Source organism: Malania oleifera, chromosome 6 (genome assembly GCF_029873635.1).
Source record: "Malania oleifera isolate guangnan ecotype guangnan chromosome 6, ASM2987363v1, whole genome shotgun sequence".
NCBI classification, from domain to species: Eukaryota; Viridiplantae; Streptophyta; class Magnoliopsida; order Santalales; family Ximeniaceae; genus Malania; species Malania oleifera.
In genome coordinates, this window is record NC_080422.1 from 1,829,870 (window position 1) to 1,854,605 (window position 24,736).

General features: G+C 37.9%; 2 protein-coding genes across 2 annotated transcripts; one reads left to right on the plus strand and one right to left on the minus strand.

The window, feature by feature from the left end:
- Positions 1-432: 432 nt before the first annotated feature.
- LOC131158376 (histone-lysine N-methyltransferase ATXR7) lies at positions 433-23,886 on the plus strand. Its single transcript, XM_058113212.1, has 19 exons — positions 433-691; positions 1,021-1,242; positions 1,674-2,310; positions 2,437-2,553; positions 7,694-8,017; positions 8,129-8,464; positions 8,608-8,922; positions 9,123-9,632; positions 9,785-10,229; positions 10,337-10,492; positions 10,575-10,996; positions 11,076-11,198; positions 11,331-11,411; positions 12,827-12,880; positions 12,969-13,120; positions 20,132-20,177; positions 20,263-20,404; positions 22,435-22,597; positions 23,602-23,886. Exons 2-16 carry the CDS (start codon positions 1,040-1,042, stop codon positions 20,151-20,153), a joined length of 3,897 nt encoding a protein of 1,298 aa, XP_057969195.1. The 5' UTR covers positions 433-691; positions 1,021-1,039; the 3' UTR covers positions 20,154-20,177; positions 20,263-20,404; positions 22,435-22,597; positions 23,602-23,886.
- LOC131158377 (uncharacterized) lies at positions 3,354-6,278 on the minus strand. The gene is made up of 4 exons (XM_058113213.1): positions 5,259-6,278; positions 4,360-5,169; positions 4,150-4,268; positions 3,354-4,046 (listed from the first exon to the last, which is right to left on the minus strand). Exons 1-4 carry the CDS (start codon positions 6,238-6,240, stop codon positions 3,543-3,545), a joined length of 2,415 nt encoding a protein of 804 aa, XP_057969196.1. The 5' UTR covers positions 6,241-6,278; the 3' UTR covers positions 3,354-3,542.
- Positions 23,887-24,736: the final 850 nt, after the last annotated feature.

The window sequence follows — 24,736 nt, forward strand, 5'->3', positions numbered from 1 at the left end:
ACTTACTTGTAAATTACTTGGACTTAACTCGTGCCCTAACTCGACTCGATTCTACTCGAGTTTGAGTTGATTTCAAGCTACTAAAATATTTTAACTAGTTGAGTTCGAGTTCAGTAATAGTATTCGAGTGGAGTTTCGAGTTTAATCAAACTTTTAAATTTTATTATTTTTACATTATATATATATATATATATACATTTAACATTAATTTATAATATAATCATACTTAATTGAGTTAAATTCGAGTTTTATGAAGTTAGAGTCAACTTAAGTTTGATTTTAATAATTATCAAATCGGTCCAATTGTTTCAAATTTAATATTTTTGAGCCAAGTTTGCCTACTTACCCTCGACTCATCCCGGCCAAACCGAGAGAGCGCCTTTATGGGCCACAACTGTCTTTAGTCACTAGGCGTAGAAGGCCTTGTTCCGCCTGGCCCATTATCCCCCAGGCATAAAATCTACTGAATCGGAAAGGATTGGCTATCTCGCCGATTCCTGCAGTCGTCCTTTTCCCCTTCCGAGAAATTTCTTTTGCTTCTTCACGCTGTATCATCCCCAACCCTCGGCGGATCAAATTTTCTTCATATAGTTTTTGTTTCTTATTTGCCAGATCGAAACATATTTCGGCTGGCATCATAGTTTGGGAAAAGGTCGACAATTATCGTGTTGTTCTCCCCATCCGGCATCCGGTAAGATCTTTCTATTCCAAAGGATGTTGTGAATGCATCTGCGTTATTTGTGGATTTTTCTTGGTGCATCTGCGTTATTTGTTGATTTTTCTTAGAATTAATTTTAATTCGCTGGAAGATCCAACATTTTTTTCTTGGCATCGAGTTTCTGTATGTGTTTGGCGGCCTAGGGTTTTTTAGATGCTAGAATCTGGGCTTCCATTGGATTCCCATGCTTCTTCAATCACACACAATGTTTTTTTATGGCGTATCCGCGATTCTCGTTGCGGATCATGCTTGCCTAAATTTATTTTTATTTTAAAATTTGAGCTGCTTGCCCCTGTTTGCAGCCGAGGAATTATTTGATCTATGGTCTCTTCAACACTTCGCTGCTACAAATCTAACCGCCACGAGCTGACTGTTGATTTCCAAGAATATGACTATGCTTTCTTTCCAAGAAAGAGGCTCAAAGTATCCGATTCAGAAGTAGCTTCCCCAAGAATTGCATCTGGCAATGGCTGTGAGGTTGCCTCGTCTCCAGAGCCGTGTTTAAATGAGTGTCAATATCATAGGTATCATATGATTTGCCCGACGTGTTGAATCTCCTCTACGCTTTTTATTTGTCTAAAATGAATTAATCAAAGGCTCTCGCCTTTTTATATGCTTCATCAAATTAAATGCACTTATAGTTTCTGAAAAATTAAAATGTTCTCACTTGGTCAGTACCGTTTTTGCCCTAATGGGATCACTCTACATTTTAAATTGTTGTAACTTGAGTTACTATAATTTCTAAATTATGGCAATTTCAGTCTGATAACTACACCAGGTTTGCATTCAATTGCAGCCATTTAGATTGTGCATCTATTAGAGACAACAATTGCGGTGACCAAGAAAGAAAATTTTGGAAAGTTTAGTGACGAAAATTGTATTTAACTCTTGCCCTCTATATTCGTCCTTTTATCTGTTTACTTATATTTATTTTCTTTTGGTGATGCAACTTCAGGTGCTTGGATACCATCAACGTTTCTTCATTTTCCTCCAATTGTGATGAACATATTGGTTCAAATTCTGCAGTGGATATGAGCTGTCGATCGAATGGCTGTAATGGTGATATTTCCCAGCCTTGTAATACTGGAATCACTTCAGACCAAGAGAAGAATTATTTTGGATATGCTCCACCTGCTTTTGTCACTGGTTGGATGTATGTCAATGAGCAAGGGCAGATGTGTGGTCCTTACATTCAGGAGCAGTTGTATGAGGGTTTATCTACGGGGTTTTTGCCGGAGGAGCTTCCTGTCTATCCCATCTTAAATGGGGCTTTAATTAATCCTGTGCCTTTGAAGTACTTCAAGCAGTTTCCTGACCATGTTGCCACAGGTTTCACTTACTGTAGTACTGGCATCCCAAGCACAGCTGGATCCACAGATTGTATTAACTCTCACAGTTGTGATTTGGTGGCACATAAGCAAGATGAGCCCGCTGTGTATGCTGCCCCAATTACACAGTCTCTGTCCCATTCGTCTCAACTGCAACGATCCCATGATAAGCTTCCCATTAATGTCAATGCCAATAGTTATGGCTCTAGGAAGCAGGTGGTGGTGTCTGATATGGCTAATAGGACTGCATTACCTTCTTCTCTGGTACTGCTACTGCTATTTTTTGAAACAATTAAAGATTTTAATTATAACTACTATTTGTGTTTCGCTGTTTGGATGGTAATTTTATTTGTACATTTCATGGATATTTTTTCTTCTTCTTAATCTCAGTCAAATGAAGAATCGTGTTGGCTGTTTGTAGACGATGATGGAAAGACACATGGGCCTCATTCTCTTATGGAACTGTGTTTTTGGCATCAACATGGTCATCTTCGTGATTCGTTGATGGTATGCTGTAACACTACATTATGATAGTGGACCTAGTAAAATTATGTTTTTTTTTTTTTTGTTATTAGTTTATGTTCATATTATTTCTGAATAGCCTTATTCTCTTATGGAACTGTATTCTTGGCATCAATATGATTATTTTCGTGATTCATTGATGGTAAGCTACACCACTACATTATGATGGTGGACCCAGTAAAATTATGTTTTTATTTTTAATGAATCTATGTTCATATTATTTCTGAGAAGTAATTTTGACAAACGCCGGGTAAAGCCAGGAAAATTGTGTAACTTCCGCAGCATTTTGCATGCTGGCTTAAAGAATCTTGTAGCTGTAGGGCAATATTCTTTCACATGGAGGCAGAAAATTTAAAAAGTAGAGCACTGATTGCTGTATTGAATTTGGGATGTTTACAAACTTTGCATCATTTCACAAATGACTTTGAGGTGTTGGTAATTTTCTGAGATACAGTTCTGATATATGACTGAGGTATGATTCTACTTGAGGCTTGGTGTATCATTGGAAATGCCTCCAAAGCCGTCTGACTTGCTGCATTGAAATAAAAGGGACAAATTTTCAGTGAGCATCGTTATTTTTTTAAATATGTTAGAAGGGAAGGGTTTTCACATCTCTCTCTCTCTCTGTCTCTCTCACACCCTAGTAGTCAGAGGCGCGAGGCGAGCCGAGGCGCAAAGGGTCTTTGAAGCCGAGGCGCGAGGCGAAGGCGCGCGCCTCACGAAGGTGAGGCGCACAATTATTAAAATGGTGTAAAATATCTATTTGGGGTAATTTATATATGAACATATGAATATCTAGTCATATTAGAATTTAAAATGTCAAAACATTCAATAAAAAAATTGGAAATTTAATAAAATTGCCAAGACAAAGCCCAAAAGCCTCAACAATTCAACATAGTTCAACATCAAAAGAAAAGAGTACAATAAAAGATTTCAAAATATAAAATCTAAAAATCCTCCTCAATCATCACTCATCACTCATCATCAACTAGGTCGGTGAAGATATCATCATCTTCCTCTTCATCATTAGAACTGTTTTCTCCAACATCTTTTTCCTCTTCCGTCTCCTCTGCACTATCCACTTGGATTTCATCCTCATCTACAAGTTCCAACATTGTGGTCCGACCCCTAGCAGTGGTTGCACTACTAGATGAAGCTCTTCCTCTTCCTTTAGACGATGATGGCATATTTGTACTTATTCTTGATCTAGTGTGATGCGGGGGGTTATTTAGTCCAGCGGCTCTAGCAACAGAATCCCAAGTCAAATTATCATCTTCAAACACAAGTTCATCATCCTCATCAGAATCACCATCCATCCTACCAATCAACCACTCATTACTATCATCAATGTCCTTCAGGAGGATGGGATCAATGGTGTCACGTTTGTCGTATCGACGCCTCAGAGTTCGATTATATTTCACAAATACCAAATCATTCAAGCGTTGCTGGGATAGCCTATTTCTCCTTTTGCTATGAAGCTGCAAAAAGTTTACAGTAATATGGTTAATAATGATTCTAAAAAGCAGTAGATTGGTAGTTCTTGTTCTTTAATAATTAATCCATGATATACTAATGACTTACATGTTGGAATATGCTCCAATTTCTTTCGCAGCCAGTAGCACTACACGTGAGGCTAAGAATTTTCACAGCAAACTTTTGCAAGTTTGGAGTTGTTGATCCATATGCCATCCACCATTGCGCTGTTATAAAATAAATTTTAAATGAATACCTACTAGGTAAATAGCAAAAATAATTTTCAAAAATGAAGAGGTAGTACAAATGCCACTTTACCTGGTGCTTTTGTCTTCCTTTGTCTCACTGCCAAACTAATTCCAAAGACGCCACTAGCGGCATTGTATTTTTCCAACTCATTTGAAACTTTATCTTGCATTTCAATAGTTGGCAGTAACCTTCCAACACATTTGTACAAACCCGACATAATTTCTTCATCTTGCAAAATGTTGGGGTTTGAATAGAAAAATTCTGGATTCAAGTAGTGTGCAGCTGCATGCAACGGTTGATGGAGTTGGCATCCCCACCTCGTATCAATAATTTCAAATGCCTCCTTGAATTTATCCTCTCTCTCACCAAAAGCCTTAGCTATGGCTTCCTTAGCCCTATCCATTGCTTCATAAATATATCCCATTGCAGGCTTCTTTTCCCCATCAACCAAACGGAGTACACGAACAAGTGGACCTGTTAACTTAAGAGCATAAACGATGGTACTCCAAAAAGTAGGCATCAAAACAATAGTAGCTGCTCTTTTGCCAGCCGCCTCCTTTGCCCATTTAGTAGTATTCCAATCTTCAGAAGTAAACATCTTCCTCAAGTTATTCTTTTGAAGATGGATTGAACGAAGAGTGATGAAGGCAGTTGCAAATCTTGTAACTGCAGGTCTTAGCAACTCCTTTCCTCCAGTGAATTGTCTCATCAAGTTGACAACGCCAACACGATTATAGATATAGCCATTCAAAAAAATTGCCCTTTTCAAAGTTGCATGAATTGAAGGCATCTTCCCAATATCCTCCAAAATTAAATCAATGCAATGAGCAGCACACGGTGTCCAATATAAATGTGGCCTCTTTGCTTCCAACAATCTCCCTGTTGAAAAATCAAGGAATGAAGCCATTAAAATATTAAAATAAACAATATATACACTATAGAAAGTAGTTCTAAAAATAAGTTCTTACCTGCTGCAACATAGTTTGACGCATTGTCAGTTACCACTTGAATCACATTTGATTCTCCAATTTCTTCGACCATCTCATCAAGTAATCTATACATTCTATCTGCATTCTTGACAATATTAGAAGCATCAATAGACTTGATGAATACTGATCCCCTTGGAGAGTTCACTAAAAAGTTGATTATGTCTTTATTAGCAACTGAATCTCTCCAACCATCAGACATAATTGAGCAGCCATATTTTGTCCATTCCTCCTTATGGACCTTCAACAACTCTTTCATTCGACTGACTTCCTCCTTTAGGTAAGGAACTCTCACTTCATGATAGCTAAGTGGCTTTATTCCAGGACCATATTGTCCAATCGATTCAAGTGCCACTGCAAAGCTGCTCAAACGTACAGCATTAAATGGTATCCCAGCATCATACATCCACCTAGCAAAATCTCCCATTGCCTTTTTTCTAAGTTCTTTTTTGCACGCTTCATTTATTGATGTTTGCTTCATCTTCCCTTCTTTCCTAGCTTGAATCGCTTTCTTTGGATCGGGAGTAAAAAACAAGTCTATAGGCCCCTTCTGTTTTGGTTTCTTCAAGTTGGATTGGTATGATCTTTTACTTCCATCACTAGTAAACACTCTCTTGCCACGAATGTCAATTTCTTGAACTTCATCTTCTTCATCTTCACCGTAATGATCTATATCATCAAAGTCGGGCAATAACTCATTTTCCTCCTTTTCCTCCTTTTCCATATCTTTCTTCAACATATACTCTTTAATCTCCTCACGTACATGAGTAGGGCACTTAGAGCATTCTTTCACATTTCGAAATCCTCCGACAATGTGTTGTTTTGCTCGAAATATTCCTCCCCTTGTGACTTTAGCACAAAAATTGCAAGTCAAATTATTTCTATTTTTTTGATCCTCCAAATGTGCATACTTCCATGCGGGATCTTTCTTTGACGAGGCCTCACATCCAGAACTAGAATCCATTTAAGATTTTAGACTTGGTATCCCGTATCCTAACTGAAAAAACAATGCATCATATAGTTATAATTTAAGACTTACATAATGCATTTCCAAATAAATTAAAAAACAGTACCTAAATTTCAATAAAAAGAATAAATATTATGTATTAGTTATAATTTATAAACTTACATTAATTAAACTAAATATTATAAATTAAAAAACAGTAGCTAAATTTCTGTAAAAAAAATAAATATTATGTATTAGTTATAATTTGTAAGCTTACATTAATTAAATTTAATATTATAAATTAAAAAACAGTAGCTAAATTTCTGTAAAAAATATACATATTATGTATTAGTTATAAATTGTAAGCCTACATTAATTGAAGTTAATATTATAAATTAAAAAACAGTAGCTAAATTTCTGTGAAAAAAATAAATATTATGTTATTAGTTATAATTTATAAGCTTACATTAATTAAACTAAATATTATAAATTAAAAAACAGTAAGCTTACATATAAAGAAGAAGAAGAAGAAGAAAAAAAGTAGGCAGCCGTCAGCAGTCAGCAGCACGCAGCAAGCATGCAGCAGGAAGAAGAAGAAGAAGAAGAAGAGAAGCAGCAACAGAAGAAGAAGAAGAAGAAGAAGAAGAAGAAGAAGAGAAGAGAAGCAGCAGGCAGCGGGACGCAAGCAACAGCAGCAGCAGAAGAAGAAGAAGAAGAAGAAGAAGACTTACAAAGGTTCGAAGTGTTGAAGGCGACGTGACGAACTCACGTCGTGCTCGAAGGCAGTCAGACGAACTCACGACTGCTTCGAAGGCAGGCAGACGAACTCGCGAGGGCTCTGGCTGGTTCGAAACGAAGTTGCGCAGGTTGTGCTTCTTCAAAATGTCGAAGATGAACTCACGATCCTGGTCGAAGCTCGAAGACGAAGTCGCGAAGGCTTCCGGCTGGTTCAAAGGCTTGCAAACGAACTCACGAAGGGCTTCGAAGGGTCGAAAGGGGCTAGGGCTCTGTTCGTTTGTCTCCTTTAAATGGCTTAAAAATACACAAGGCGCGCCTCACTGCGCCTCGCGCTTCACTGCGCCTCGTCTCGCCTCTTGCAGGTCGCCTCGCCTCACCTGATATGAGGCGGCGAGCTCATCGCCTCACTGCGCCTTGCGCCTAAGGCGCGCTTTTAACTACTATGTCTCACACACACACACACACATGCATTAGTAGTGTTCTTAAGCATGAACAGTAGAGCAAAAATCAGCTGGAGTTCAATTTTGTTAACGCCCCTGATGCAAAGTGGATACTTTCATTATTTTGTTAATTGTAGCATGATTAACCTGAGATCTTGAATATGGACATTGGAGATGTTTATTTGTTCATATTTTTTTACCCCCTAGAAAAATCTAGGCATGCTTTTTTGTTGAGCTCTATGGATTGCTATGTCATGGCCCACTCATTCTTGGTATTAATTTTACTTTTGCAGATATATCATGCAGAACACAAGTTTAGACCCTTACCTTTGGTATCTATGATAAATGCATTAAGAACAGATAGACCTGAAATTGTCTCCCTCTCTGGTGGTGAAAGCAACAGAACTGACTCTTTGCTGAACTTCATATCTGGAATTTCTGCAGAAGTTTCTTGCCAATTGCACTCTGGAATCATGAAAGCGGCTCGTAGAGTTGTCCTAGATGAGATTATAAGCCACATCATTGCAGACTTTGATGCTATAAAGAAAACTCAAAGGAATGTTAAGCCTGAACCAGTCAATCAGTCTGTCAAAACATGCGATATTGACAGGGGAATGGTAATGTATTAACGTGCCAAATAAAATGCCGATGCTGCAATTTCTTACTGACTAATATCTCTCTGTTCTATAGTCTGCTTCTAACAGAGTGATATTGTTGTTGGATGGTAGGGCTGTGCTTCTTCTGGTAGTGAAGCAGCGGTGCCTTCTCATGCCTCTCACCAGATATGTCAGATTAATGGAAATCCTTCGCAGTCTCCAACGAGTACAAAATTTGTTGGAAGCATTGAAAATTTTCGAGGGGCATATTTGGCGGTCTGCAGATTGTTCTTTGATTCTTGTATGCAGGTCATGTGGAATGCTGTCTTTTATGATCCTATAGCAGGGTATTCCTCTAGATGGATAAAGCAAAAACGATGGCTTTGTCATCCTATGGGTACATCATATGTTGTTGAAAGGGGCTTTGTGGACCATCCTGCAAGGACTGGAAAGCTAACTGATGAACCTGTGAGTTATTATATTAAAATTTTTCATTATAATTTTATTTTTTTATAAACATTATATTCTGTTTATGAAAATTTTTTTTTTGTATTTTTTATTTTTTAAAATTTTTATACTGTTCTTGAATTTGTGTTTCAATGGGTTTGCAGTTGCCACCAGAGCAGGGATCATCTGCTTGTGAGGCGGACTGTCCTCCTGGGTTTGAAACACTGGCACTGCCAAAGGAACTGATTATCAATGCCCAGTCATCTATGATTTCTTCATCTTCTTCTGTGGAAGAAAAATTACCTATACAGAAGAACCCATCATATAGCAATGATGGTGACATGGAAGGCATTGTGGAAAGTGTTCTAACTGCACTCCATGTGTCTGCAAAGATATATCTGGCTGAGTATGTTGAAAGTTGTGTTGGGGAGGAAGTGAGGAAACAAGTTAATTCTCTTAACAATGACAGATTGAATGAGGTAATAAAAATTTATAGTATAGTTTTGAAACAAAAATTTTTTATACAGTTTTTGAATTAATTGAATTATGTTTTTGTTCTAATGAAGTTGATCTGGTTTCTGGCAATACGAGTCAGTGCCCATCTTGTTCTACAGTTAGCACAAAAAAAAAAAATTATTGTTTGATTTCATTATGTGGAATCATGTTTTTATTGCTGTAGGACACTGTTGATTCTTCTGCTCTTCGTGCATATACTAGTGGATATGGTTCTTCTGACGGATGCGCTCATGTAGGGATGGATCTGAAAGTAATGTCAACTCAGATTATAGGATTTGATGATTCTCAAACTCCATCGCAAATATCTAAACCCTGTTGTTCTACTGTCTCTGTATGTGGAACTGTTAAGCCTAATATTTTGGCAAGGGCATTTGGGAGTGTGTGCACACATAGAAGTGATGTGGTTGATAAGTATGCAAATGATGAGCCGCTACCCCCTGGGTTTGAAGGCAGTTCATGGATTGCTCCACGACTCATCTGCAAATTCCGTCCATCAAGGTCAGGGGAGTGTCTTCCAAAGATAGGAAAATATGTTGCCATTGCAATGTGTCGACAAAAGTTGCATGATGATGTACTGAGAGAGTGGAAATCCTTATTTGTTGATGGTGCTCTTAATTATTCTTTCAAATCATGGTATAATTCAAAGAGACATCGTGAATTTGATGACAATGAGGTATGTTTTGATTTATTTGATTTTGTTTCTGTTGACATATAAAATATCCTTTTTATCAAAACATTAAATTCTAATTACATGATTTATTTATTTGGGTTCCCTTTTTGGCCACCTATTTTATAATTTTATCCAATGCTTCTGACTTAATTTAGGGGGTCCTGAATGTGAAAAAAGGCAAGCTCAATGATTCCCCTACTGTCCTGGACAAACTTGAGGAAAGATTTAAGAATTGTCGCGGTTCAGACTCTTCAAAAGTGCCTCTGGGGATTGGTGGATATACATATTATCGCAAGAGAAGATTGGTACGGAAAAATTCAGGGTATTTGTCCCAATGTGTGAAGTCTTTGGATGTTGATTCACAGAATCAATTGAAGGAAAGTTTGAGGAAACTGGATTCAGGAGATGTTTCTGGGGTAGCAGAAAGTGAAACTGCAGTTTCGAATCCTAAAGAGATTGGGCTAGATGAATGCCAGAATGATTCAGCTGTGAATGCTGGGTCTTTGCAAATAATTGGTGAAACTGGTTTGAGTGGTAATTGCTCGCCAACAAAGAGTCCAATTGGCCGAAAATTGAAGAAGGCGCCTCGTTTAGTCAAAAGTATGTCATCTGCCTTGATTATTTACTCTCATGATTAAGTGCTCAAAACATGTGAACATTACTTATCTAAATAATAAAAATAATGACCTGATTAATTATTTGTCCAGGTAATGAAGTAAAAGGTGATAAAAAATATAGCAAATTAAGGGTCTCTGCTTTCATAGGGGATCAGAATGGTGTTGAGATGGTTGTTAATCTTCATGACCGTGATGTTGTAATTCAGGAAAAGCAAGTTGATAATTGTTTGAATAAGATACCAAAATGTAAGTATCCCATTTGACAATTGCCTGTTTTCATCTCTGCCTTAAATGTTACTCATTTAAATTTTTTTTCTCATGCATGTAGCAAATAAGGTATCAAAACTGAAGAGGAAGCATTTAACAAATGATGTGCCTTCACTGAACTCTGGAAAGTTTATGAAATTGGAAAATGGTGCTGCAAAGCAAGCATCATACAGACAAATTGCAGTACGGAAAATCAAGTCCAGTAAATCCACAATATTAAACCCTTGCCCCATGTCAGATGGATGTGCTCGATCATCAATTAATGGCTTGGAATGGCATAAATGGTCTATAAATGCAAGTCCTGCTGAAAGAGCCCGTGTTAGGGGAACTCGTTTTGTTCACACACGGGATTTAAATTCTGAGACCAGTGCACCTCAGTTATCAAATGTTAAAGGCATTTCTGCAAGAACAAACAGGGTTAAAGTACGCAACCTTCTTGCTGCTGCTGAGGGTGCTGATCTCTTGAAAGCTACTCAGTTGAAGGTGATAGAAACACAAAGTTCGTGTTGGGATCTGTCTTCATATAGTGTTTTTGACTTGATCATTTCATTTTTTTTTTCAGGCGAGAAAGAAGCGTTTGCGTTTCCAACGGAGCAAGATACATGATTGGGGTCTTGTTGCACAAGAACCAATTGAGGCGGAGGACTTTGTCATTGAATATGTTGGAGAACTAATTCGTGCTCGGGTAATGTTGACTTGATCTACTGTATTGATGACTGCTTTATATTTTTTTTATGATTTATATGAGGCCTGTTTTTATTTATCAACTGAAACTTCTCCAGTGGATTTTCCGTTAATAAGGTTTTTGATTTTGTAGATATCTGATATACGTGAACGCCATTATGAGAAAATGGGAATTGGCAGCAGTTACCTTTTTAGACTGGACGATGGTTATGTGGTAAGTAAACCCATGCTTATATTTTGATCAATCTTTGTGAATCCTCACCCCCCCCCCCCCCCCCCAAAAAAAAAAGGATTTTTACTTTAGGCCATTTTCGTATGCATTGATAGTGGTTGGCCATAATTAGTTGGGGTGTGTTAATAACACTTCAGAGGAGGAAATTAATGGGTAAGAGAGTTTAAACTCATTGTCAAGTTGACTAATGAATGGTTCACTAAAATGTTAGTGTTGGCTCTCAGCCACTGTTATCAAGCCTTTATCTCATTTGGTTATCGAGCTTCCTTCTCTTTCTCATTGCTATCTATATTGACCTCAACAATTGCTTAATTAATGTTGCTGAGGCTATCTTGAAAATGTTAAAATACCATGAATACTTAACAAAGAGGAAAACTTGTTCATGTGCGAGAATGTTAAATTAGCTTTTGACATGGGGCTCATGCAAAGCATGCTTGGATGCGTGTAGCATTTCAAGGGAGGGAGACGTTGATAGGAGAAGCTCACTAGAATGAGATGAAGGCAGAGTGAGGTTGTCAGATGAGCTGCAAATATGCAACCATCAATTGGAGAGTGAAGAGAGCTGGTGATATTCAAGTTTTGAACACAGATTTAAGGAGTGTGTTGGTAAAAAATCATGAAACTTGCCGAGTTATATTCCAAGGTGGTTAAACCAAAATGGAAGATGTGCTTCGTTACATTTGCTTGTGCATGGGTGTTGGGTGCAAATATTGCTTCTGACACATCAAATGATCAGATTTTTCAGAACTAGGGCCATATGGACATGCCAAAATGCTCACATTTTAAAATGTTCTTTAATTTGTTATGTGAGCTTTATCTAAAATTGTGTTTTTATTTGGCACAAGTTGCTCAATATGCATACTCTATCCATTTCAAATCACACACACTGGAAACTCAATGAACATATTCTTGGAAGAGTATCCTACAATACATGTTGGACACATCCCATACCTTGTCTTCTTGTCTTGTCCTGAACATGGGTATTTGAAGGTATATAGAGTTGATGAATAATAGAAATTAGATCTATCGAATTACCTCAAGGACTTGCCATCCAATATATCTCTATTCATAACACCCTTTTTTGAGCGAATTTTTCTTCATGTTAATGAAATTTGGTGTGGGCATATATATATATATATATATATATATATGTATATATATATATATATATATACACGTACACATATACATATTGAGATTTATAGTTAATATTTATGTGGTTTTTGTGTCGTCCTGGTCAAGATAGTTCATTGCTTCTTTCACATGGTGTTTTGCTTCTTTCATGTATACACTTCATGTGCTTGTGTTTGTGTAACAATCTTACCCTCCCCAACAGACGATTTATTTTTCTAGTTCTCTCTTTCTCTCTCTCCACCTCCTTGTGTTTGTTTTTGTAGGTTGATGCTACAAAGCGTGGAGGGATTGCTAGGTTTATAAATCATTCGTGCGAGGTGTCCTCATGATTTATTCTGTACTTTTTGTACATATAATTTTGTCCATTTGATGTGAAAATAATAATTTGAAATTGTTTTTCGGCAGCCTAATTGCTACACCAAAGTCATAAGTGTTGAAGGCCAAAAAAAAATTTTTATTTATGCAAAACGACACATAGCTGCTGGTGAAGAGATCACATACAATTACAAGTTTCCTTTGGAGGAGAAGAAGATTCCTTGCAACTGTGGTTCTCGCAGGTTACATGCAAATAGATTTTTTGTTGGTGCCCATAAATGTGTGGTTTAGTTGCATATTTGGCCTGTATTGAGTTTTTTGAATTATCATTGCTTGCAAAGTTGGTAGCTTGGTGGATAAATTTATGCTTCTAAGCAAGAATTGCTTTATTACATTTTCTTTGCAGAGCATGATTAAATGGTAAGTGAAACTTATTTACTTTGAATTATGCTTCCGGTTAGACTATGGGAAAACATTTAGAGGCATAACTTGAAAGCAGCATTTTACCGCCATATCATTTACATGTGATTTTTTATGGTTCTTTTGCCAAATTCCTGAAGTTTTTTCATGTATGTGTCACGGGCGACTATTTCACACCTTTGTGAAAGGACTGTGTGGCGCTGGCTAAACACCTCTTGTTTAACTAGTCAACCTATCTTTTACCATAATTCATCCACAAAACACTTTCATTATCATTCAAGCAAATATCAACGGAAGCAGTAAGTAACTTATGAAAGCAGTGGCAAGTAAGCAGTAAACATTGAAGCAACGCAATTCATTAACAATACCTCCGTTAACATTGTGTGTCTAGCGAGGGAGGCAAGTAAGCTAAATACATTGACAATAACTAGTGAGTTTTACAAGTTGATGAACACTCACCCTCCCCTAATGTGCTTTCTATGCTATTCTCACTCTGGCACTAGGAAACATCAAAGTGACTGAGGAGTCATATTACCTTTTTTAGCATAGAGGAAAACTGCTACTAGAAAAATAACCCTACATTAGTATTTACATGATGGAAACTCAATCCAAACGCATGAGACAAGAGGTCATAGGGAAGCATGATGCCTTGAACATGCTCGGCTTGTGACGCTCCCCCACTTATGCAGTTGAAGTCCTCGTAGACTTTGATGCTTGGTACACTTAAACTTTGTCCACGAACGGTTGCATATCTTCCACTGAAATCCAGTTGAATTCTTCGTTACCAAGGCCTTTCCACTTCACTAAGAACTCCCGCCGCTTCTTTCTCGTGGTGTGAACACTCTATCTACAAGGGTGTCTTCAACTTCATGTCTGTCAGGTTGCACTGTCTTCAATTTGGCTCTGGTTAACTGACTTTTGCTTGGATCTTTTGTATCGGCGTTGAAAGGCTTGAGGTAGCTGATGTGAAACACGGGATGCACTTTCATCCAAGTCAAGGGGTTGATTCTGTGAGAGGCCTTCCTGGCTTTGGCCAAGATGGGAATTGGTCCTTCATATTTACGAAGTATTCTCCTATCTCGTCCCCATAGTGACTTGATCTGTTCAGGATTGAGCTTAACAAGCACTAAGTCACTTACGTTGAAGTGTTGTGGTCTTCACCCCTGATCTGTCCATTTCTTCATCCGCTTAGAAGTTTTCTCTAGGTAGGCTCGGGTAATCTCTGCATTCTGTCTCCTTTCTCTATTGAAGATGTACGCCTTGGGACTCTTTCCTCTGTATGGCTCATCCACTGTGTGAGGTAACAATGGTTGTTAGCCTGTAATAAGCTCAAAAGGGCTCTTGAGCTCCTTTGGGCATTGAAGTAGAACTGAGCCACATAAAGTAGTTGCACCCAATTCTTGTGTTTGGCGTTGACGAAATGGCGCAAGTACTCTTCTAGTAGCCCAGTGAATCTCTCCGTCTGTCCGTATGTCTGTAGATGATAACTTGAAAAGATTTCAAGTTGTGAACTGAGGATTCTGAAAAGTTCCCATGGTTTGGATGATACTGGTAGGGGCTTCAACATCCTTGCAATCTTCTTCCACTCTACCTTGTCTTGTTGGCAACTGAGACTAGTTTGGGTATAGTCAACCACATCATCGCGCATGTATGACTAATAATACCTCTGGTTCAGTATAGCCAAAGTGCGTTGTCATCTTGGACGTCCGGCCCACATGGTATCATGACTCTCTCAACAATGTCTTCCTTAAATCACTAGCTCGTGGTACAAAGAGCCGGCTACAAGGGGTCATCACCAATCGGTCTTTCATCCAAAACTGACGTGCTTTCCCGTCTTCAGTCAGCTTCATGAGGTTCTGCGCAATTGGATCTTTGGCAAAGTTCTCTTTGATGCGCTCCTGCATCGTCGTGGTAACAGTACTCACAGTCAGGTGTGTTACCATTTGCAAGGCCGCTGGCTCAGTCTTCCTACTCAGTGCATCAGCGACTTGGTTCAGGTGCCCCGCCTTGTGCTAAAATGCAAAATCAAATTCTGTTAAGAATTCTTGTCATCGGCCTTGCTTGGGTGTCAACTTCGGCTGTTTGAAGAAGTGGCTAACATTCGAGTTATCCGTTTTCGCCACAAGCCTTGACCCAAGTAAGTAATGTTGCCACACGCGGAGACAATGTATCGCTACTATCATCTCCTTCTCTTGAGCTGTGTACTTCCGCTCCGCTTCACTAAGCTTACGGTTTGTATGCAACAGGATGCCCCTCTTGTAACAAGACTCTTCTAAGGGTGTAGTCTAATGCATCTGTTTGTACCTCGAAGGGTTTCATTACATGCAGAAGAGCGAGTACCGAATCTCTCATCATGACATCCTTCAAGTCATCAAAGGCTCCCTGATACTTTGTCTAGTTCCACCCATGATCATTCTTCAGTAGTTTTGTCATTGAAGCAGTTCTCCGCAAGTATCCCTCTACAAACTTCTTGTAATAGTTGGCAAGGCCAAGAAAGGTATGCAGCTCCTTCACTATCGTTGAGATCTTTCATTCTTGAATCGCCCATACCTTCTCCATATCTATCCTGATATGACCTTGCTCAATCACATGACCAAGGAATTTGATGCTCCGCTGAGCGAAAGAGCACTTCTCTTTCTTCACATATAGACTGTTTCCCTTCAGCTTGTCAAACACTTTCCGTAGATGCTCTTCATGTTTCTCCAGAGTAATAATGTAGACAATAATATCATCCAGGTACACCACGACAAACTTGTCGAGGTACTTATGAAATACCTGGTTTATCAAGGTACATAATGTTGCGCTGGTTTATCAAGGTACAGAATGTTACAGGAGCATTCGTCAACCCGAATGACATCACCAAGAATTCATACGCCGCATACCGCATCACACAAGTAGTCTTTGGCTCATCCCCATAAGCAATTCTCACATGATAGTAGCTTGACCCCAAGTCAAGTTTAGTGAAGTACTTGGCATGACTCATTAGATCTAACATATTGGCAATCAACGGAATAGGATACTTGTTGCGCACGGTCACCTTGTTGAGCTTGCTGTAGTCTACACACGTTTGCATGCTCCCATCATGTTTCCTCTGAAACAACACAGGTGCTCCAACGCTGCTTTGGAAGGGCGAAATGATCCCATTTCCAACAACTCATCAAGTTGTTTCTCAGCTTTGCTAGCTCTGGAGGCACCATTCGATATGACCCCTTAGCAGGTGGCTTCACTCTTGGAAATAACTCGATCTCATGCTCCACACCCGATCGTGGAGGCAAGTTATGAGGTAGCTTATCTAACATCACCTCCTTATACTCATCCAACACAGCTTGGATGGTCGTAGGCACCAATTTGTGGGCTACTTCATCGACCATCACCATGGCTAGATATGTCTACTCATCATTTCTCAATCCCTTGATGAGTTTCATGGCCGAAAGGAACTTCTCATCGTTTCATTTCTTTGCAATGGCTTGAACCATGCAATGGTGATCTCCCATTAGACACAGGGAACTAGCAAAAGGCATCAGCACTGCCTTAGTCTCCCTTGGCAATTTCATTCCCAAAATGACTTGAAAGTCATCCAATGACACCGTTGTGAAATTCACATGATCTGCTCACTGCCCAAGCTTCATAGTCACTTACTTGGCTATTCTAGAGTAGGCTGGATTACATAATTCACCACTTTCATGCGCCCTGAATCCTTCTCCAAGAATAAGTTGAGTCTCTTTGTCTCTGCCTATGAAACAAAATTATGAGTAGCCCCGATATCCACCATAGCGCAAGTATTATTCCTATTGATCCTCGAGTCCACAAATATCAGTCCTTTTGCTTGTGTAACTTTCGGTGCTTTTGCTTTCTTTTCCAATGCGTTCACCAGCCGCATTGCACCCTTCCTCGGGGTATCCTCCTCTTCCCCATCACTTTCCCTAATCTGCTCTGTAGTGGAAGCTTGTAAGGCATTAAGTTGCCGTCACTCAAAAACTCTGTGAGGTCCTCGACGCAAGTAACACGAAATTTTACTCTTTCCATTGGGTGTGTTGAATCCTCGAGATGATGAAGTTTCTTTTGAACTTGATGCTTTATAGTCGGCTCCCCAACTTTTGTGTTTGCCCTTCTTGAAAGACTTTTCGTTGTTTCCCCCTACACTAAACTCTTTGGATGAAGCGGTAGTATCACTAGCGTAGTTAGTCAAGCGCTCCACGGTGGCTTGTGCGGTAGATAAATCTTGAACTCTTTGCCTATGAAGTTTTGTTCTTGCCCACGGTTTCAACCCCTCAAGAAAATAGAACAACTTGTCCTTTTTCGACATGTCCCTGATATCTAACATCAAAGCAGAAAACTGTTTCACGTATTCACTGATTGACCCATTATGCTTGAGGTCTTTTAGCTTCTTTCTAGCATTGTACTCCACATTCTTAGGAAAGAATTAGTCACATTCTCAGGGAAGAATTGGGCCTTGAGCTCTCTCTTCAAGTCTGCTCAACAATCCACAACACAATGTCCATTTTCAATTTCACTGTACTTAGTATGCCACCACAATTTGGCGTCACCAACCAAGTACATAGTTGTAGTATCCACTTTCACCTATTCTGAGTCCGTCCTCAAAGCACGGAATTACTGCTCCATATCAAACAAGAAGTTCTCCAACATATTGGCATCACAGGCACTCCCATACGTCCTGGGTTTTGGTACCTTGGTCTTGCTAAACCCCGAAGTGTTAAGAGTTCCCCGTAGCAAAAACCACCAAATTTACTATTTGAGCTTGCAAGGTTTCCACAGTATGGTGAAAGTCCTCTGACATTTCACCTATCAAACTTGTTTGATGCTTTAGTGATTCCATCACTTCATCAACAAGTTCCCTCAATTGGGCCATCTCTGTGGCCACATTGTTGGTTGATGTCTTAGCCTTTGCTTCCAGCACACTAATTCTCTCAGCATTGGTTGGCGCTGTGGTCATTTACCAAAGCTTTCCCAATTCCACAACGAAGGCAACTGAATTCACGTAGCAACTAACTGAGCTCTAATACCAGGTGTCACGGGCTGAATATATCAAACCTTTGTGTAAGGACCGTGCGGTGCTAGCTAAACCCCTCTTGTTTAACTAGCCAGCCTATCGTTTACCACAATTCATCCACAAAATACTTTAATTTTCATTCAAGCAAATATCAGCGTAAGCAGTAAAAAACTTATGAAAGCAGTGGCAGGTAAGCAGTAAACATTGAAGCAATGCAATTCATTAACAACACCTTTGTTAACATTGTGTGCCTAGCGAGAGAGGCAAGTAGGCTAGGCATGTTGATAATAGCTAGTGAGTTTTACAAGTTGATGAACACTCACTCTCCCCTAAGGAGCTTTCTATGCTATTCTCACTCTGGCACTAGGAACCATCATAGTGACCGAGGAGTCATATTGCCTTTTTTAGTATAGAGGAAAACTACTACTAGAAAATAATCCTACATTAGTATTTACAGGATGGAACTGATCACAAACGCACGCGACAAGCGGTCACAAGCAAGCATAATGCCCTAAGCAAGCTTGGCTCGTGATGGTGTATGGTTTACCATGTATGCTTTACAAACAACTATGGTTTGCCTGACAAAATTCAGGCTTAGTCATTTCTTGCAGTAAATTTTATTATCTTTTACATGTGATTTTTTATGGTTCTTTTGCCAAATTCGTGAAGTTTTCTCATGTATGGTATACCATGTATGCTTTACAAACAACTATGGTATGCCTGACAAAATTCAGGCTGTCATTTCTTGCAGTAAAATTTATTATTATTAACATAATTTAAAAATGTTGAGCATGAGATATAGTTATATAAGGACTTCATGCATGAGAATTGGAATTTTTTACTGGTCAGTTTTTTTATTATAAAAGGAAGTAGTAAAATTCTTTGTCAAATTTGGTTTGGCGGATATGAGGTTAAAGACATCTTACAAAATGTAAATGGAAATTTCTTTTCAAACATTTACCATGTTCTTTTTAATTCTGATGTTTTTTTTTTTTTTATGTTTGTAATTCTGCCTTACATTCTCATCTTTTTTTTTTCAAACAAAAAAAAGTAGGAATTTTTTTTAAAAAAATTATTCAGTGAACTTGCACCTTGCACTTAAAGGTTTACACCTTACTTGACAGGAGATTCAAAATTTGTTCATTATTAGTTCATGCATATGCTGTGGAGTGCGGATAGATATAGATGTTATTGCTGCCATGGCTTCTGTTGGGGTAGTTGTAAATGTTGTAGTTATTTTCACCCTAAAAAAATTAAAAGACTATGGCTGTTAATCCCTTGCTCCAATTTTCTCTTTTATGCTTGTTGATTTTATGCACACAATTTTAGCGAAGGTAAAAGGCTCTGACCTCCCCTGAGGTTCTGCAGAAAAAGGGGGACCTCCCCTGAGGTTTCAAAAATTCCAAGCTCCCTTGACATTTGATTTTTAGGACACTTAATCACTTATAGCCCCTCCCTGGTTTGTCTTTCTGCCAAGCTTAAGGGAAGGTTTGTGGGATTTTTGAAATCTTAATGGAGGTTAGCATCTTTTTCAAATCTCAAAGGAGAAGTTTGTGTCTTTTCACCAAACCTTAGGGTATGTCAATGTCTTTTGCCCTATAATAATTATTTCTGTAAATTAATCCCGTTATTCCTGTAATACGATCGCTGGATTTTTTGTTATGATTATGCTGTATGATGAAAATGAATTTTTTATTTACCCTTTTTCTCACTGGGAAAATCTGTATCTGGATTTTATTAATGTGTACATTAAGTGTCCATAATTGTGTAATTGCACTGATGACTGATTTATTATTGTTTTGATTGCTTATCTATGGTTCAGGTGTCGTGGCTCAATGAATTAGGAAGTGTTTCTGTTGTCAATACCGGTTTGTTCTGTTAATATTTTGGATTTGAAGTGAATTCCATTTGATACACATTTTCACCTCTTTTATCTATTCAATGTTCTCTCAGGTTTTTCTTACAAGTGCTGCTTCTTGCACTGCACTGCATTGCATTGTAGACAATTGTCAACTCCATGGGGATGATAGCTCTCGCCCAGACAAAAATTGTGCAGAATCCCAAGGGGTTCTCCATGTTCTTCTTGCTGATTGAGGTAATGAGAGAGAGAGGACATTCTCCTCTTTTTGTTTTTGTTTTTGTGTTTTTCATTTCCCAACTGAAAGAGCATATATATCTTTTTGTTCTCTGTTTTGTCATTTGTTGGCATTTATTGTCAATAATTATAGTTTCAAAGATCAAATTAAAAATGGATGTTGACAGGATTTCTATGGCTATATTTATTGCTCTGAAGTGAAAATTTTTAACAGAGAATTTCACAGAAGATTCAAATTGTCATTTTTTGTTTGCTCCCTCATCATACATGCTCTTGACTCCTAGACCACACAAAGGTGTGGGGACAAGGATGAATACCTTACCACCAGCTAGAATACACTTTTTGCTGCACGTGGAATGCATTTGGAACTGTCGGATCATCCTTGAATGTTATCTGGATCTGATGCTGTTAGTAGTCCCTATTCTTCCCTGTTTCAAACAACTCAATGAAGTTCTTTCTCGTTTTCCCCATTTTTTGGAACAGTTTTCTTCTAGGCCACCCAGTGATGGTTCTTATGCTTAAATTAGTCGTGAGCCATGAGCTGATTGGTGGCTGATTTATGAATTATGAGTGATACTGTTACTGCAGAGATGGCATCGCTTTGTTGCATGCTCTGCATCAGGACATCAATTTTTCACTGATAACTTGGCATATTGTTGAATCAATTATTGTTCTGTTATTATGGTGGTGTATGGACTTCTTTTAGTCGTCCAACTCTTATTATAATTCATTAATAATTTCTTAGGTCAATATTCAACCTGTCTGCGATTGAATATTTAAAATTCTAAACTTAATGGAATGGATTTTTGTGCAGCTTGTTAGGAAATAAAATTTGAGAACTGAGTTTTCACAGAATTGATGATTAAAGGGTTATGGTCAAGCAAATTCCAATTTTATGGGGTTATGGTCAACTAAAGCCACAAACTGAAATTAATTTATTTATTTTTTGTTTTTTAAGGAACAAAACTTGTTGAGAGGTGAAAAAAATGCATGCAGTGAAGAGATCCTATTGGAAGAAGGGCTAAAAGCATAAAGTCTGGGTGAGAGAGAACTAAGGAAGAGCAAAAACCGAAACAGCTTTGTCAGGTTAAACAAAAATAAAGACAAACAAAAACAGAAACAGCTTTGTCAGGTTAAACAAAAATAAAACTAAGTAAATAATTTATGCAGAAAGGCACCTGCCTTAGGTGGCAGATAAGTAGGAAAAGTTATTAATGCAAATGGAGCCCTTGTGTAAGTTCTGTTGACATCACTGTGCATGAGTTGCCAAACTTGAGATTTTTCTTTTTGGGTGTTGTTGGGTAGATGAGAGGAAGGTGGGAGCGATTTCAAGTTGACTGGAACTCATCGAGCATGTTGACAGTTGGCAGCATCTTGTCATATCTTGAGATCTGCCAAATTTAGTCATTCTATAATTTAACCTGCTAAAATAAGATTAAACAAGGTGTGGTGTTATGGCTTTGCATTCGATTTATTGTCCTTTGTGTTTTGATGATGAAATAGAATCTCTAGGGATCAATTTAGTTCTTCTTGTTTGCTTTGGGATATAGACCAATTCATGGCTCTTCTCTTTTGACTTACTTTTGGAGTTCGTGGGGTGTTTCTCACTTCCTCTTGACAACTTGCTAAAGAAATTGGAGGGTGGCTGATTTGCAATTTTTCCTTAATGTTTGGGGTTCAGTTCTTTCTGGATTCTCCTCTTCTCTCTTAAACATATTTCCTGTCATGTAGGAAGATTGTTATTATGCGAGTAATCATCCTTCTTGTGTCAGCAAGGCTATAACTTTTTGTACCATCTATCATGTTGCATTGATTCCAAACTAGATTCGCTACTCCCTTTATCCGAAGGGATGTGCTGATCATCCACACATTAATGGAGCCAATTCTGATCTATCCTTATGTTAGCTAAAGTTTTAGTGGTGATGCATCCGTGTTCGTTGCTTAGTTTGATGCGCTATAAGTTTTCTTGGTGTTTCAGTCAAAAGTTAATGCATCTGTTTTTAATTTTAATTTACTGTTCTTCTTTGTAGCATGCGCGTGGTGCTTCTGAGTCCAGGAGGTGCTGAGATGGTCCTTTATGTTCTAAAATTCCCTCTACAGACAGATTATTGAAAGTTTTGCTGCCTGTTGACGGTTAAAGTGTGAAGATAATTGAGTTGTGGCTGGTTTTTGTGACCGGTTTTGTCTTCATTTGTATGTTTCTTACTACCATTCTGTGTGTTTTCTTTTTTAATTAATATTGTTGTCAATATATGCTGTTTTGTAATTTGTATGTTTCAGTACATTAGACCTCTATTGTAGTCAATAATTATGCAGACATATCATAGTGTTAAGTCTGCATCTGATTGTATAGTGTCACATTGCACTCCATTGAGATAATGCTGCTTAACTGGCCCCACAGGAGCTTTTTTTTTATTGGACCCAGTGATTTGTCAATTGAACAAGTTGATTTATGAAATTTGTATTATGACATAAAAAATGGATGGTTTGGAGAGAGATTAGAGAAAATGAGAGTATTAAATCTATACATTTTAACGAGGCTTTTCCCGAATTCAGTAACATTGGGAACCTGGCAACTTTACGCTGACATGCTACGATTTGGGTTTTTGTCAGAATATCAATGTGCATTGCTTAAAAAGTAGAATCTTCTTTATATATATATATATATATATATATATATATCATTTTGCAATTCTAGTGCTAGTAGGAACCATGAATTAATATAAGAGATGAATTTGTTGCTCCCCTAGGCCTGGCAATGTGTAAACTTGACCAGTGACCCTCTTTACCTCCTCCTGGTTGATTTGGGCTTTGGAGTATGAATGTCTCGTTCTTAAACAGCTGAATCCTTCTCTACCATTTTTCTTTTGTCCATCCTTGTCTAGGAACAGTAGAGAAACTGTTCCCAGTAAAATGTAAGAAGTACATGTTTATGATGACTCATACGGTTTGTTGTACTGTGTTTGAAGCTTCTTTCTGATGCTCTTTATTATTAAATTTGATTTACAAATGAAATTGTAAATGTACATGAGACAGCGAATACACTTGGTTTTATATTTTAAAAATATGTATTGATTCTGTTGTGTATGAGTAAAATGTTGATGTGGTTTTGAGCCTTGGGTTATGACTAATATGTGCATTGTAATTTCAATTATAATTGAGTAGCTGGTGTTGATAGAAGTTCTTTTGTTTTTCAGGTTATGTTTCATGGTTCTCAATTTCAGCTGGACGATATGATTGAGGTGATTTTTTCAATTGAGATTTTTGCATTCATCAAGGAAGATGAATTACAAGCTCATGTGCATTATTGTATTTCTCTCAGTTGCAGATGAGTTTCTCCTCTTGAAAACTGTAAATGTGTTTACTGTTTTCCTTGCTTATATTGGCATTATTGGAACATAAACCTTTTGTACAAACATGGCTTATTTTTAATTTTATTATCACATCAATAAAGTATACAGAGAACCATGGAATTCATACCACATTAATTGTATCAATTTTACTAGTAATTAATGATAAGTTTTTTTTTTTTGTATGCCTTGTTTGTCTAAAATGTCTGCCATTATTCTTCTGTTTGAATCAGAATAGAGGAACTTGAAAAATGTCCCTGGTGCTTAACAGTTTGGTTGGAGAAAGAAAGTGGAGAGGAGAGAAAAATAAACTTAGGATAGAAGAAGATGAAACTAGTTTATATCCATTTTGTTTGGAGAATTGAAAAATAAAACTATTCGGCTCCTCATTGTTTGGTTTAACAAGAGTGGAGTTCTAACATGGAAAAAAGAAAACAGTAGCCAATTTAAGAAGAGAAGTGAAAAGAATAGTGGCTCTTCTTCAAATTGTTAGGTTTAATGGAAGAATGGAGAGACATGGATAAAGGAAACGAAATTCAATTCCTGTTCACCCACCACAAAAATACTTGATTTCTCCTCTTCCTCTTGGTTTTACGTGACCCAAATGAGAGAGATGTGAGATTTATTTTCTGTTTCTCTTCAATCAAATGGACTATGAAAGTCTATTCCCCTAAAAAAAAAATGACTTGGGCAAAGTTGCAAACGGTCTGGCATGCGTGATTCATCTTGCTTCATTTGAATGGTTGAAGGAATGTTTGTGTTTGGTCCTCTGACGAGTGACTGAGTAGGCCAACTTTATAAAATTTTGAAGCCATAAAATACATCAAACCATACCCCAATTGATTGGGGGGTTTTTGTGTTGGTCTAAAGCAGCCATGTGAGAGGGCTATAGACGTGATTTTTTAGCTGTGACGGATGTGTACCAAGGCTTCGTTTTGTGAATTTTTTTCTTAAAAATTGTAAATCATCATATCCCAAAAAT